The sequence below is a fragment of the Mustela erminea genome, chromosome 8, assembly GCF_009829155.1.
Source record: "Mustela erminea isolate mMusErm1 chromosome 8, mMusErm1.Pri, whole genome shotgun sequence".
Taxonomy (NCBI): Eukaryota; Metazoa; Chordata; class Mammalia; order Carnivora; family Mustelidae; genus Mustela; species Mustela erminea.
Window position 1 is genome coordinate 73,666,073 of NC_045621.1, and position 16,627 is coordinate 73,682,699.

General features: G+C 39.8%; 1 protein-coding gene across 2 annotated transcripts in view; it reads right to left on the reverse strand.

Annotated features, from left to right (window-relative positions):
- The window catches only part of TTN (titin), a 274,226-nt gene extending 268,006 nt beyond the window's left edge, over positions 1-6,220 (reverse strand). For both annotated transcript variants that reach the window (XM_032356075.1, XM_032356076.1), the window contains exons 1-3: positions 6,024-6,220; positions 3,485-3,588; positions 941-1,144 (exon numbers count right to left, since the gene is read on the reverse strand). In XM_032356075.1, the coding sequence (XP_032211966.1) occupies positions 941-1,144; positions 3,485-3,575 (295 nt within the window). In that variant the 5' untranslated portion in view covers positions 3,576-3,588; positions 6,024-6,220. The remainder of the gene's footprint in view (positions 1-940; positions 1,145-3,484; positions 3,589-6,023) is intronic.
- Positions 6,221-16,627: the final 10,407 nt, after the last annotated feature.

The window sequence follows — 16,627 nt, forward strand, 5'->3', positions numbered from 1 at the left end:
TTACTTGCATTTAAACATTAATCCAAATAGTGACATGATTTAATGTTAGTTATGTTACAGAAAGGGGATTTTTTTTTTTTTTGGTCCATTATGTTGAAAGAAATTTTTTAGAAATGTGAAGAGAGAATGGGATCAATTTTGACATGTTTTTGAGTAATAAACTGTCGCCCCTGTGCATTTTCCATTTCTGAATTTTCTGGATGCGTGTTAAAGTTCACATATGATGTTCCCTGATGCATCGATAACAGCCCTATACTTGAACAGTGTTGGTGGTATAGTGTATTGGCTAATCACATATAACATTATGTAGCTCATTATACAGATACTGTTTGTCATGTATAAAGTAGTGCAATGTTTTGTGGGTTAACATCTTACCAGGAAGTGAAGGATGGAGAGAAATGACAGAGGCTATAAAGACAGGTGGCAAATTTTCTGAGGAAACCGTATTATGCATCTGCCTTTTTCTGTGTATGTCCATGGTGTAATAGTTTTAGATATGGAAAGTAAGTAAAGAATTATTGAACTTTATAGATAAAAGCAGTGTTTCTTGAATGGGTGGTCTGTGGGGCACTTACATCAGAATCATCTAGAAGCTTGTTAATGTGTAAATTCCTGGTGATGTATCTGTTTCCTTAACAGACTTATAAACAAGGCTCCAAGCCTTTCCACTTGCTCAGAAACATGGTTTGTAATACACCCTTAACATACTTTTGAGTCTTTAATATGTGTATAGAGGAATTATTCTCAGCCACTTTTGTGCTGTATTTTGAGAGGAGAATTAAATTTTACACAGCAAACAACTCTGCTATCAATTCAGCCTCTAGCAGGCCCTTCTCTAAATCTACTTGTTCCTCAGTAGCTCTTCCCAGACCTCCTTCCCCAAGCGCTGGAGATGCCCTGGGGGGTGGGGCAGAGGCCAGGCAGGTCCCCTCCAGCCCACCTGTCACGAGAAGCTCAGCAGTACTAGTCGCTTGTCCAGATCCATTGGTGGCTCTCAGGGAGTATCGTCCACTGTTGGCTTTAGTCACGGCGGGGATCGTCAGTCTAGCGCGGCCATCGCTAAAGGAGATCTGCACGCCGGGTAGAGTGGAAGTGGAAATTGCCTGGCCATCCCTAAACCAGCTCACCTCAGGAACTGGGAAACCTGGAGCACAAACACAATTCATCTTTAAGTAGGAATGGGGTCCTGCAACGTCCTCTGCTCTGTCCTGCTATGTCCCGCTATGCCTTGTCCTAACCCCAGGGTCCACTTGCACAATTAGGGAGGTCTGTGGGTTTGTGTAGAGGTCAGTACCTCCATTTAATAGGAGAGGAAGGAGGCCAAAAAAGGCTCAGTGGTTTTTCCAAGTTCCCTCAGCTAGCGGTATACACAGAAGACTAGAATTTCTATCTCCTGCCCTCCTGTCCCAGGTTCTCCCTTATACAATTTAACAGACATCATTAAAATCATAAAGGGGATTTATAAAATTGTAGAGCCAAGGAAACTTCGAAATAAAAAGTGAATGTCGTCCTCTTCAAAATCAAGAGCAAAAGCAGCAAAGGATCTAAAAGGGCTGCCTAGTAAGCCAGAAAGAACAAACCCATCTGGGTCCCTCCTCTGTGGTTGCAGGGACACTGTCTCCTCGAACTCTCCTGCCTTTCAAATGTGTAATCAGTCAAACAAAGTGCAGAGAGAGAAGTGGGCTCTCCTAGAAGACGACACAAAGCCAAACCTAGTCTTACAGAACAACATGGATTCTAGGAGTTGCAGATAGAAAAACCAGATTCTCTTCAGTCACCATAAATTGTGGAGCTAAGAACTACATGTACATGATTCAATAATTTAAGTATATTAAAATTCTGTACATTCAGAAGGCAGGAAGCAAATTCAGAGCAGTGTTTATTTTATATTAAAATGAGGAAGCGAAGAAAACCAAGAGAACATTTATTTTCTTGTCCTTACATTAACCAACCTCCCCTCACGGCCAAGTGAGTAGTTTATTTGACTAATTTATGAATGTCAAATATTTTCAGTGTGTTTTCTTAATAATTTATTAGCACATAGTGTGAAAGAACAAGCAGCTATGAAGAAGCAAGCTTGCACTACTTCACAAATGGGCGTAATTCCCACTGAAGCCAATTGTGTTCTGCACTATTCAAAAGTTACTGAGTATTACAAGATACATAAGCATATTATTGGAAAATCAGAGTCTATCACATGTGAGAAGAATGGAATTGGTCTCTATATGTACATACAATTGATAACGAAGAATGATTGTATGATATTTGTGCAATGTAAATGTCTTATCCAGTTAGGAGTAAGATTGGCACATAAACTAGAAGACAAAAGGAGGAAGGAAGAGATCTTATTTTATATCTTTATTAGAAGTCAAAACATGAAAAAAAAGGGGGGGGAACAGGGCATCGTGGAGGTACAAACTTGATTTTCAATTAATCCATGCCATTTTATACGACCAGTTACAATACTCCAGATGGAGACAATATTATTAAATAATTTGAGATTATTTACAATATAGTTTGTAGATTACCCTCATTCTCAAAAATAGTATGTCCCAGAAATCATGCATTTTTTTGGAACTCTACACTGAGTTAGGAAGAAGAAGAAGGCTGAAAACCCCAGAACTTTCCTTTAAATAAAATTCTAAGGTCAATGTTTATTTCTCTTTAATATATAGACCTCAGTGGCATATACTATTTTTGTTGTCATTTCCAAAGATTGGAAAATCTTAATTCACTAGAATCCCTTAATACAGATTGAAAATACAAGAATAAGATCACTAGGGGGGGGCACCTGGGTGGCTCAGTGGGTTAAAGCCTCTGCCTTCGGCATGGGTCATGATCCCAGGGTCCTGGAATCGAGCCAGGCATGGGGCTCTCTGCTCAGCAGGGAGCCTGCTTCCCTCTCTCTCTGCCTGCCTCTCTGACTACTTGTGATCTCTGTCTGTCAAATAAATAAATAAAATCTTAAAAAAAAAAAAAAAAAGAATAAGATCACTAGGAGTTAGGTCAACTCTGAAAGTTTTCAGCTTCTTAGAAAAGTCCACCACATTGTTATTTCCCACTCTTGGGCACCCAGAGAACCCCACCCCCCACCCGCCCACCCCCTAGCCTTGTCCCACAGCTCTGCAACCTGCCCCTACTGGGCTTGGGTTCCTGGCTTCCAGTCTGGCTCTGCAGCTGAACCCAAATATAGAATGACCAAATTTGGTCATACTTAGCTGCTGCATTCTGACAGCAATTTTAATCCAATGCTAATTATTTTGCTTCGAGGAATTATAAATATGAATAAAACATTTCCAAGCCATTATATTGTCAGATTTTTGTCAGTACTCTGAAGGGTATACCCTTACGATGGCCCTTCCATCCAGCTGGACCAATTTTACAAAGTGAAAGCCAAGCTTAAACTTGGCGTCAAGTCCTACAGCTAAGTTCACACACGGGGGGAGGAGGCGAGGCGGAGGCAAGTGCGCACGCGAGAGCTTACCACTAATGTGAGCCTCAAAGGTTGCGGTACTACCCTCCAGTACCACAACACTTTGTAACGGCTGCTTAAACGTCGGTGCTTGAGTTGTCATCTTTTCAGGCACTCTGAAAAGGAAAAGAAAGTAAGTTAGAAGGTCCCAGCTAAGGGCCACTCGAGCTACTCTGGAGACAGTGGAGGCACACCTTTTCCAAACAGACTGCCCCTGAGATCATCTGTCGGCCCTAGAGGGATGGGCCGGCCTTCTTCGTGGTTTCAATTTCAACACGGGACTCTGAACTGATTTGGGAGCTTAATAAAATCGCAAGACCAAAGGGGGCGGGGGGGGGGGGGGGGGCGCGGATAGCGGAAAGAAAGCAGAGCAAGGAATGCCCCCTAGTGGTCGAAGAGGGAAATTCTGTCTTACCAAAGATCGGACACCTAAGTGACCGATATCAAGAGGAAAGCTGGAGTACGTGGGAGCGGAGAAGAACAATTAAAGATGTGTGGAAAGAATAGAATGAATCTGTGCATCGGTTCAGTGTTTTGGAGATAATTGTTAAAAAAAATTTCCTTCCTCCCAATATTTTTCACTCACTCACTCACTCTATATTTTTAAGGTTGGCATTGATTTGGATCTTACTACTAGTATCACTTTAAGTAACTAGTATTACTTTGAGTTCTTTAAGTAACCCAGTAATTACTTCAAGTAAACTAGTACTACTTTAAGATTAGTTTAAGAAATCTTACTAGTATCATTTTAAGTAATTACCTTAATTAAGTAATTACTAGTATTACTTTTAGGAAACTACTTAAAATAGTCACCAAAACTAAAAATTTGAGCTTTTCAATTTCTTTCCTTACTTGGAAAGTTCTGGCAAGTCTTACTGACTATGCAGACCTTTTATAGACAGGTCACTGTGCTTTCTATTTCTAATATTTCTTCATATTATACTTGCTCAATAAATGGTGCTACTGCTCAAGTCAGTAGTCAGGGAAATTTAAACTTCTGTGAGTAGGCTAACTTTAATTACAGAGCTGAAAGAAAACTACTGACTTGAGTACTTAGTGAGGAACAAGGTCCAAACCTGACAAAGAGAACACTGCTGTAAAATGTAAAAGAAGTTAAAAGTCTCGTACTTTTTCAATACAAATATTCCAAATCAAAGAAAGGAATATGAAATTTGCAGTTCAGTCCTTTTAAGTGGAAGAAAGTACTTTGTCCATCAGTTCCAGAGAGATGATGTGAAGAATTTTCTGATGCACAAATGCCTTATTATTCAGTGCAAGTACTCCACTGTTCTGATATAAAAAGCAGATTCTCAATTGTCTGTTACTTCATTACTGCTTTTCACAAAATTCTGTTCACTGAAAATTTATGGAATGGTAATTTTTCTAGTGACAATTCTGTACCTTATTTTAAGTTTTTACTTCATTGCAAAGAAAGGGAAACCAGGATTCCAAGACAATAAAATGTATATTTGGAAAACCCAAATAATATCTAAAAGTTTTTGTGAATCTTTTGTCAAGAACTCCATGTAGCAAGTTACACGTATGACAAATAACTTTTTGTGCCCCACTTTCCCTGTTTACAACCTAGTGCATCTTCTAAAAATAGCCATACTCTTTTATACCATTTATGTATTATATACCAATGCATTTACAGGCATTTATGATGAGTGACCTAAGTCCAGGAAGATGGGAAGTCAAAGGGTATTTCGATATTAAAAGTTTCTAAAATATTATTTCTTGCCCTTAAGACCAACATTTAGCTCATATCATATGTTTTGATTATGAAGTAAAATACATGAGATACTGAGTATTTTATAAAACAATTATAATAGAGCTTTTGTCCCACATGTCTAAATATGTCACAATTAACCCGCCTAAATTGGTCATTTATTCCTATCAGATAGGTCAGCTTAGTGGCTTTAGCTCTTGCTCTTGAAAGGCCTTTGTGTAATTAGGGCTGAAGGTATGCCTCTGAAATGTCATGTTCCCAAAATAAACTCTCCACTGTTGACTGACAGCAGGCAAGTGTTCTGTCACCGTCCCGCAGCTGATCCCTCTGCAGTTGATTCCCTTAAAAAGTCATCAGGGTGTAGCTGATACCACATGCATTTTATCAGAGCTATTCCTGGGGCGTCTCACTTTTTCACTGAGTAACATAACCTTGAACATTCTGGGCAGACACAAAGAGTCTACAACAGAAGCACACAGTTCTCTCGCCATTTCCGACCTCAGCTTCGACACTCTGAAGGACACGCGGGGGGATTCACATCCCTGGAATCACTAACCCCGGCTGATAGGCCTAAACATGGAGCTTTTAAAAAAGAAACCTGATTTAAAGCAGATTTAAATAACGGTCCGGTCACAGCAACAAGTGGTTAGACAAACACCCCCACGCGGGCACGTCGCACACGATGGAAGGACAAGTTCTAGCTGGAACCTAGAAATCACTCAGGAAGGGGCTCCACTGTTTAAAAAAAAGAAAAAGAAAGAAAGAATAAAGAAAGAGAGAGAGAAAAAAAAGAAAAGAAAAAGAAAGAAAGATGGCGCTCACCTGATTGCTCACGAGTGCCCAAAAAGGGTGGGACGAAGCCCCAGGTTGCTTCCGAAACGACGTCCTATCTGGAGCTGGTGTTTTCGACCATCTCCGACATGAATCGGTGAGCCTCTAGACTTAAAAACAAAACTACACAGTCGAGACTGTGTAGTTTTGCTTTTCTATGCAATCCCTACACCCGAGGCGAGGCTGGGAATGCACGACTGCTGGAGAGCCAGGGCTGGGCTCGGCCTTTTTATTCGGCAGATCTGCTGACAGACCCGCAGCCCCGGGCCGCGCCCCCGCTGATTGGCCGCCGCGGGGAGGCCTGACGGGAGACGGAGCTCCCCGGTGGGGTCACACGCCACCTGTTCTTCCCATTGGCAGGGCTAAATTTAGTTCCTCCAAAGAGGCTTTACCAGGGAAATAGAACCGTATTTAAAGAATAACTGTATGGAGGCTCAGAGAAGAGCATTTGTTGCCCGTCGTTAGCACCTGCGGGCACTGATCTGAGGAGGCTTTGTGACGGTAGAAGGTGTTTGCGGGCGGTTGTATAAAATAGCCTTTCACCTGCGGGCCCTCCTGCTCCCCGGCACTCGGGTCCCAGGCCTCTGCCCTTCCCCCGTACAACCGACCAAATGCACCTGTCAATCATGACCGAGGAGGGCATTTATCTCGGGCATAAGACTTCACCTCCTTTGAAGAATGAGTGTCTCTAAACTTCAGCATGGAGAGAGCTCGTTTATACTACCAACGTTCTCCAGAGTCCATTTGTACTTTAGGGAGAATTAAGGCAATGTTAATAAGCTCAGTGTTTCTACGGTCCGGCAAGAAATAACGGTGAAAGACAAAATCTGAACTCTGCTTAGAGTTAGTCTATGGTTTAATGTATAATGATTTCACTTTTTTTCAGATTTCATTTCTTTCTGGCATTCATATTGACAAATGTGCATGCACCGTTTCTTAACAAGTGGCCGACTCTTAGGTTTAAATCATCCATAGGGTTCTTTTTTCCAGACACACGAAGCCTGCTTTACTTATCTCTGGAGTTCACTGTTACTAATGGGAAGTGGTTAGGAGATGATATAGTTGCTATTTTAGGACTGAATTTAATTTCAAGCAAGAGATATTTCAAATACAAAAGAGCATACTGAAAGATCTTGCTAATGGTTCGGCTGAGAGATTTGTGAGACTTCACTAAGAGGGAAGAAAATTATCTTGGTGATACGGGGATGAGACTTTTCTTAATAAAAGGGACTAACATTTTAAAACTTAAGTTCAATTTATTTGTATCTATAATAAAAATGTTCTGGATTGTGGAAGAACTTGGCTGGGCATCAGACTATTTCGCTTCTTGAAGATCTCATATTTTATTTATGTAGTGATTAATTTGTTAACATTGAACGGAGCAAAGCTATACAAGACAACTGAAGTAGCACAACACAGACAACACCCTGTCTTTACTTAAACATCGTTTCCTCTACCTTGGGGGTGATATCTGTATTGGTGGCATCTCTTTCCCCTCTGTTGACTCTATCTTCTGTGATCCTGTTGGATTGATTTATTCAGAAACAACTAGTTTCGTGTCAGATGTCTAAAAAATATTTCCATTTAGAGATGCCTATTACAGGCAAGCTGCCAGGCATAAGGCAAAGTAAGACTGAAATGTGTGGTCTATTTTTGGTGTTCACCAATTGGTTATCTATTTAAAATGTGTTTGTGGATGTGTGTGGTGTATAGTGTGTGCATATATGTATATTTTTGGATTCATTTGACTTAATGTGAAGTATGTTAATGTCTTGTTACATTTCTTGGAACCAAAGTCAAAGTACTTTTTTTTTTTTTATTAACATATAATGTATTATTTGTTTCAGAGGCACTGGTCTGTGATTCATCAGTCTTACACAATTCACAGCACTCATCATAACACATACCCTCCACAGTGTCCATCCTCCAACCACACAAAGTACTTTATTTCTTATGAGTGGGTAGAAACTTGAAGCTTGTGTCTTCCAGTCCAAGCTGGTACAACACAGGAAGCTCAAGAGCGGGGAAGATGGACCACAGATTATAAACATGAGGTCAAAGGTCTGCCTCTAAAACTGCTTGTCTTTTCATTGTTCTTGAACATTTCCAGACTTTACAGTATTATCAAGATCCTTGCCTCTTTAAAAAAAAAAAAAGATTTTATGTATTTATTTTTGTGTGTGTGAGAGAACACGAGCAGCAGGCAGAGGCAGAGGGAGAAGCAGCCTCCCTGCTGAACAGAGAACCTGATGTGGAACTCAATCCTAGGACCCCGGGATCATGACTGGAGCCAAAGGTAGATGCTTAACTGACTAAGACACCCCAGCAGCCAGGGGCGCCTGGGTGGCTCAGTGGGTTAAGCCTCTGCCTTTGGCTCAGGTCAAGATCTCAGGGTCCTGGGATCGAGCCCCGCATTCAGGCTCTCTGCTTGGCGGGAAGCCTGCTTTCCCCTCTCTCTCTGTCTGCCCCTCTGCCTACTTGTGATCCCTCTCTCTGTGTCAAAAAAAAATTAAAAAAAAAAAAAAAAGGACACCCAGGCAGCCAAATCCTTGCCTTTTGACATTTACATCTTTATATGTAAGGTCAGAGTTCAGAAAGACAGGAAAAAAGAAAAAGGAAGGAAGAAATAAGGAAAGAACTAGTTAGTAAATAACACACTGGAAAGAAGCTATATTATTGGGTTAGTGAATAGTAGTGTACAGCACATGATATCATGGTAAGCATTAGTTTTAAAATTAAGTATGCCATAGTTGGAATATAGTAAGCTAGCCCAGTGGAAACCAAATACTTTTCAGATTTGGGGAGTTTGCTGATGCAGTAAGATCTTAATTTACCACCCTAACAGTGGGGCAGAGTCCCATAGATAATCCAAAACAGCTGGTAATTCAAATATAATGCCTACTTAGTTTTGGAATGCATGGTGCGACTGTTTTTGAACATCAGTCAAGGCAATTCGATAAACATCTATTAAGCGTATGCTCAGTACTGAATAGTGTGCTAAATTATAATTCTAAATTCTGTCATCACTTAGTGACTCAACAAATATCCCCTGAGTGGTGACTCTATGTGAGGCATTTTGCTAGATGATGACCAGACAGCTGTGACCAAGAAGAGAGTTGTGGTTCCTGCCCTCCCGGGGATTGCAGTCTAAGAACTTCTAATAAATTTTCAGTATCTATGACTGAGACCTAGACTAGGATATGAATCAACTCGGGTAGTCACTCCATCTACACAGTTGTTGTTGGTGGCAGACTTTATTTGGTTCTATTTTATTTAAAGGTTTTATTTCTTTGAGAAAGAGAGAGAGAGAGAGTCAGGGGGAGGGGCAAAAGGAGAGGGAGACAGAATCCCAAGCAGACTCCACGCTGAGCAGGGCTCAATCTCAGGACACTGAGACCACGACCTGAGCTGAAACAAGAGTCAGAGGCTCAACCAAGTGATCCACCAGGTGCCCCGGTGACAGATGTCATTTATATTACCTAGAACCCTTTACCAAAGGAAGGACTTACTGCGGATTGAGAAATGGATACAGGTTGTTTTGGTTTTTATAAGATTTTATTTATTTTTTTAAGAGAGAGAGAGAGAGAGCACAAGAGGGAGAAGCAGACTCCCCACTGGGCAGGGAGCCCGATTCAGGACTCAGTCCTGGGACTACAGGATCATGACCTGAAACAAAGGCAGTCACTTATCCAACTGAGCCACCCAGGCCTCCAGAAATGGGTACAGTTTTTAAAGCTAGTGTCAAAGTCCTTTCTGAAAGAAAAGAGTAAAATTAATATATTTATAATTCATCAAAGATTTTTTGTGTGTAATCTCTGTTAAATACTGTTCAGAAACTTGGATTATAGCAACATGCACAACAGACAAGAATCTCTGCCCTCAAGGAGTTTGCATTTGAGTAAGAGCAATAGGATCAGTACTATTATATCTATAAACTCTACAGATTTATCTGTAATCTCAGAACGCTGCATCAAAAACTATTGATGTACTATATGGTGGCTAATATAACACAATAAACAAATAAAAGAATTATAAACAAATAAAAAAAGAAAAAGAACACATGTTTATCAAATGCCTACAGAAGAAGACATGTCAACTAATCAACTACATTTATGATGGGTATATTTTAATATATACTAAGATCCAGCTTGGGTCTTAGGTAGGCTTGATATACTAGGGGATGGGTCCTCCAAAAGCAAAAGGGCCTGTGTAAGACAAAAACCTAAAAATGAAGGCAGCTCTATTGTATCAAAAAGCAAACATAAGCTTTGAAATATTGGAAAGACCCTTTGAGCCTTAAGTGATGACCTGTGTTCATATGGAATTCTGAAAATTTTGTGTGTCTATTGGAGAGATTTAGGCCTCCTTACTTCTGTGTTTTACCCCATCTACTTCAAATACCCCTACTCCATTTCCACCCTTAATTACAAATATAGAATATAGTGCTGGATATTCTCTGGTTGCCCTTCTACATACTACTTACCCCATTCATCTATCCTGTGCCCCTAAGAGGCTGTGCCCTAGAAGGATCCTCCTTTGCCTCTGGCTTCTAGAAGGCACTGGGATGATAGCAGCCAACAGGAAACGCTGGCAGGAGAGAGTTTAGGATATTAATTCCCTAGGCTCTCTCCTCATCTGGCTGTAGTTTGGCCATAACCTTTATTTGCCATGGCCATTCATTCTCCCATCACGGACCCCTTTCCCCTTTCCTACAGGTACTTTCTTTGGGTTCCAGTAACTTCTCCTTTCCCAAGTTTTTAACTAGGCCTTTGTACTGTTGCTATTCCCAAAGCTCTTTGCCATTCCTGTTAGTGTTTGTAAACCTGCCACACATTATGATAGGCCTTCACTAAACCCTCCGCAGTTATGCTATTGGATTGTATGTGTTTCCTGCCCTGACTATGACCTGACTTTGTATGGAGACAATAATGAAAACTTCTCTCCTTCTTAAGGTAAACGAACTGAAGCATTTTTCTTCATTGCTAGATAATTGTCTCAATTCCCAACAGTCTTCTTCCTTATCCCTTTATCCCTCCAGGCATCTCATTTTTTTTTTTTTAAGATTTTATTTATTTATTTGACAGAGATCACAAGTATGCAGAGAGGCAGGCAGAGAGAGAGAGGGAAGCAGGCTCCCTGCTGGGCAGAGAGCCCGATGTGGGGCTCGATCCCAGGACACTGAGATCATGACCTGAGCCGAAGGCAGAGGCTTCAATCCACTGAGCCACCCAGGCGCCCCCGCAGCTCATATTTTTAACATTAAATTTGGATTTCCATTCTTTTCCCTCTCCCTTCCTCATTTCTTCTTTCCCTCCCTTCTTTCCTTCTCAAGTATTTTCAAGGGTCCTCCATGTTCCAAGAACTATGGGGCATACAGTAAATGTAATGTCTTTCACTTAGATATTAGTTGGAAAGACAAGAGAGCTATGTAACAATGCAAGGAGACACAAGGAAAGGAAAAGGTCAAAATGGTTGCTAGAGACACTGAAGTGCTCAGAAACACAGCGACGGAGGAGGGCAGTACAGGGTGTGACAAAAGCAGGACTTCTCATGGAGAGGGTAACGTGGGCCGGTGTTTTTATTTCAAAAGAATTGAAGTATTGCAGCAAAACCACATAAAATAGATAAAAGAGAAATGGAAATAAAGAATACCTTTCAGAGCAAAGAGGAGTGAAGTAGAAAACTAAAACCATGTCAAAGAACAACATAAATTCACAAACCAAGATGCCACTATATTTTCTGTAGTTGATCATCAGGTAGGAAGGGGAATTTCCTGGAAGTTAATTAAAAACAAAAGCATAATTCTCAGTATAGAGAAGGAAGCATACCAATTTCTTGAGGAAGTGCAATTTTTCTGACACTGAATTTTAAAGATAAACCATGTACAACTTTCCAAGAGGGGACACTGAATGATATATAGAAAGTAAGTGTTTAACAATATGTTTAGAGCAGCTGTAATCAACTAATTTATATATTGATATTTTTGGTGAAAGCTTTTAGAACAAAGTCCAGGGCATACCACTAAAATACAATTCACTAAATGCAGCTGGATGAGGGACTAAGGAAATATATTCCAGGTTTTAAAAAATAAGAATGGGAGTGGGGCTCCAGCTCCTGACTCATGGGTAGAATTTCTAACATGCCAAAGATCTCGGATAACTCTCAGCTCTCTCAGGTGTTCCTCTGATAGGAATTGAAACTGGAAGCCAAGAGGCCTCTGGCTAGGATCTTGGTGTTGTGTGTGGTTGACAGACAAGTGATTAAAGTTATCTTTTAGGGGTGTTTAACAAAGATCACATTCCCTGTTGTGATGTAAAGGTTTCCACATTTTCTCACTGGCATCAACAATCACTACTTTACACTTATCAAGTAATTTATATTTCTGTAAATAAATCCACTTCCAGTTTGATAATTATGGTCTTCTTGGAGTGTAGAATATGAATTTAGAATTGTTTTTAGAGACGTCGAGTGGATTTCCTCTTTGTAAATGTGTGTGGGAGGCAAGCAGACACCATCGGGAAGGAATGCAAATGCATCTTCCCAGGGTCAGACCCTGCTGCTCCATCAGATGACTCAAGGCACTTGCTATATGTTTTACAGGAGTCTGTGACACAGCTTGGCTTTGAAAATGAAGGCATGTCATGGGTCAGTGTTAGAACCTGCCGAGTCAAGATAACGGCTCTTAATTTTGGGGAAAAGTGAATTTGAATCATGAATATAATACAGGCTGTGTACCAGAGTGTCACTTGCTACAAAGGGAGCCTATAGCGGATGAGAGACACATTAATGTGTGGCTTTAGTTCTCTACTTGTGTTACATACCATTATATTACATGATTAAAAAAAAAAAACACGCTTGTAGGAATTTGTAATAGAAAATATTCACTGAAAACAACTTGTATATCTGTCAGTGGGGAGTATTTATACCGATAATAAGAGACCATTTTGTAACTCTCTTGAAAAACAAGAATAATGGTAGAAGGGAACTTGCCTTACCAGAAATTACAACATACTATAAAACTACAGAAACCAAACTGCAAGATATTGACACAGTAATATAAAAGTAAATTATTAAGTAGAGTGACCAGAAAAGATCTAAGCAAATCTGAGGAATTAATCTATGATGGTTTTGTTCATAATGGTGCTGACATTACTGGATATTTATTTAGAAGAAAGCACCACCATGTAAAATAAATCTCAAATGGATTAAATATCTAAAAGTAAAAAGAACACAATAAAATACAGTAACAGGTTATAGGAAAATATCTGTGGAACCTCACAGGTTGGAGAGATCATCTGAAGCAACCCTAGAAACTCAGATGCCTTCTAACCAACCAATGCACCAGGTAAATAATTTTATATGACACAATCTACCCTAGTCAGATTCCAAAGATTGAGGGAATATTTGCATGTATATGTCAGTGAAGTGCTGAGTGCCTCAAAACACAGAGGTATAAGAATAAAAATTTTTTTTAACACTGTTTGAAGTGGGAAAATTTTGGAAATAATTTAAATGTCAGTCAACAGGGAATGGCTGAATGATTTATGGTATAACCATGGTATGACTACAATCCACCAGTTAAAGATGAGTTAGACCAACATATTACCCCAGAAAGATGGCCATGACAGTAGGTGAAAACCAAGTTGCAGAATGATAAACAATGCCTATCATTCCAGATCATAGCAATCAGTCGCAGTCATCTGACTTGTTTGTCGTTTGTTTGTTCTGCTATTTTCTTGATTATTGCCTGATTCTCCCGCTGGGCTGTAAATTCTATAAGTGTCTTAAGCAACAAAATCTGTTTAGTTGGCCTTTAAATCCCTGACTCTTGGTACAGTGCTGTACCAGACAGAAGATGATCATTACATACATGTTTAATGAAAATTCATGCTAAATTTCTGGAATGACACAGAAAAATTATTAAGAGCAATTTTTTTTTTTTTTTTTTTAGAGAATTGGGCCTATTGTCTCAAGGCAAGGGTGAAAACTTCTTCATTTTTACCTTATTCCTGTCTGAAGCATTTGATTTTTTGCCATAAGCATATATTATTTTAATTTAAAGAGACTAGGTATTAGGGTAATACATCCAAAACAAGTCATGAAATTTAAAAAAATTAAAACTTACAAAAATCTGGCTACTGAGAAAAAGATAACAAAAGATTTTCTCCATGAGAGACACCACCTTAGATGGCTCTTCTGTGACTGAAAGTGACTAAAGGCTGAACCCGAATCCAAACAAGGGAAATTGGAATCATACAGGGGAAGGATGACTGGAAAGATGCCTAATATACTGAAGCATTAGTTATGTTATTTGGGTGTATGTATACTTTTATAAAGAGCAAAAAAAAAATTCAAACACTGACAAAAAGCAGTTATGACCATCACCACCATAAGTAAGACAGGGCAGAAAATGAGCCTTCTGGAAAAACCTTTGCTGTAGGTGCTGCTTCTCTTGGACATGACCTTATCTTCCGCAGGCCCTCTGGAAACTCCATGTTGCTGTAAACATTTATTTTATTAAAGTTCTCATTTTATTTTGTATTTTACATCTGTTTTCAATACATAATGTAATAATTAGCCTTTGCCTTTTCATAGTAAGCATGTAGTAAATGCTCAATTTGGAAGCTGTTGAGAGATGTAATTTGCATGGCCTTTTCTACACCTTAGCCATACAGTTCCTGTCCTGCTGGTCTTAGATGACATTCATTTCTCCCCCACTCCAACTATGTTTTGCATTTTGTCCTCTCCAGATCTCTTCCCTGGAGAGTTGCTTTTCTTCTCACATCAAAAGACTCGTTGAAGCAACAACTCCTATAATCACATTTATATGGACAAAGCCTAAACATGCATTCTATAACCATAGGTACACTTACCTTTTTTCCTCCAGTCTCACAGGAAATGGGTCTGTTCCTCTTTGAGGTTAGACCAATATTCTGGATCATTCTTCTCTTGTCCCTGCCCAGACTTATACTATTCCATTTATACATTTAACCTCCCCTTTCTGAAACTTCTGCCCCTTACCTCTTAAATATATCCTGGTCTTGTCTTAAAAGCCAAAAATAATAGAAGATACAACTTTCTCATGAGTCAGCACTGCCCTCTGGGTGCCATTTCATCTCTTTTATTCTAATAACCACTCCAGCTATGATAGCAATCTGCATTAATTAAAGGTCTGTCCCTATTATATGCCAGCCACCATAGCTGCCACACCATATATGTTTTCTCATTTAATTTACAGCTGAGGGGCACCTGGGTGGCTCCATTGGTTAAGCATCTGCCTTCAGCTCAGGTCATGGACCCAGAGTCCTGGAATTGAGCCGCATTAGGCTTCTTGCTCAGCGGTGAGTCTGCTTCTCCCTCTCCCCTCTGCCTCTCCCTCTGCTTGTGCTCTCTCTCTTTCTCTGTCAAATAAATAAATAAAATCTTCAAAAAATTATAACTGAGCTTATTGCCACATTTATGGCTTCATTTCCTACTCATTTCATTCCTTAACTTAGCTTTTCTCCTCATTCCTCTCATGCTACTCACATTGAGTTTTCCAATGTCTTTCGTATCTATAAACGCAATGGGCATTTTTTCCCCACTTTTTGGCAGCATTTTTGGTTGTCACTTGTTACTAATTCTTGATGCATCCCCAGCAGGTTGAAATGGGACCTTTAAAAATAGAGTATTTTTTAATAATGCATAATAATATATGATATACTAGAGAACTTCAAAGTGAAATTTACTAAAGGAAAACTATATTGTTCAGAGCTTGAACTACACCTTAGACTGTGTCTTCGTTTGGGTTCAGATTCTTTAATAAAACATTTTATTTATGAACAACACTTAGATTTTCCTGCATTCCATCACTGCACCACCAACACCTACTAACTTTTACAATTCCTCTTCTAACACTTTTCTCTAAACTTGAATCCCATGAGACCAAGGCTTCTGGAGATGCCCTCTTGATATATTCCTGGCTCATTCCTGGGCAATCCCTCTTCCTGTCTCTTTCCTCGTGTTAGCTCATCTACCTTCAAAGCTTCAATTACATCTTAACGACTTCAAAATGGTGTCTCCGACCCTCTCAATTCCCGTGAACTCTGAGTTCGCTTTTCACTGTCTACTTGGTATCTCCAAGAGAATCCTAAACTCAAAATACCTAGATTGAACTCGTTATAAATCTGTTCCTCTTCTTGATTTTTCTCCCTGAGTTAGTAATGTCACAATCTAACTCATCACCCAACTCAGAGCATGGGGAGTTGTTCTTCCCTCTCCCTCATGTCTGCTTCTGAGAGGTCAATAAATGGTTTTAATTCTGCCACTTAAATATATCCCAAATCTTTGCAATTCTGTTACCCACAGCCACCCTCATGTCTTTATTTCTCACTTGTGCTATTGGATTTAGTTCTTTTTTTTTTTTTTTTTTTTTTTTTTTTTTTTAAATTTTTTATTTATTTTTTTGAACTAGAGAGATCACAGTAGGCAGAGAGGCAGGCAGAGAGAGGGGAAGGGAAGGAAGCAGGCCCCTGCTGAGCAGAGAGCCCGATGCGGGACTCGATCCCAGGACCCTGAGATCATGACCTGAGCCGAAGGCAGCGGCTTAACCCACT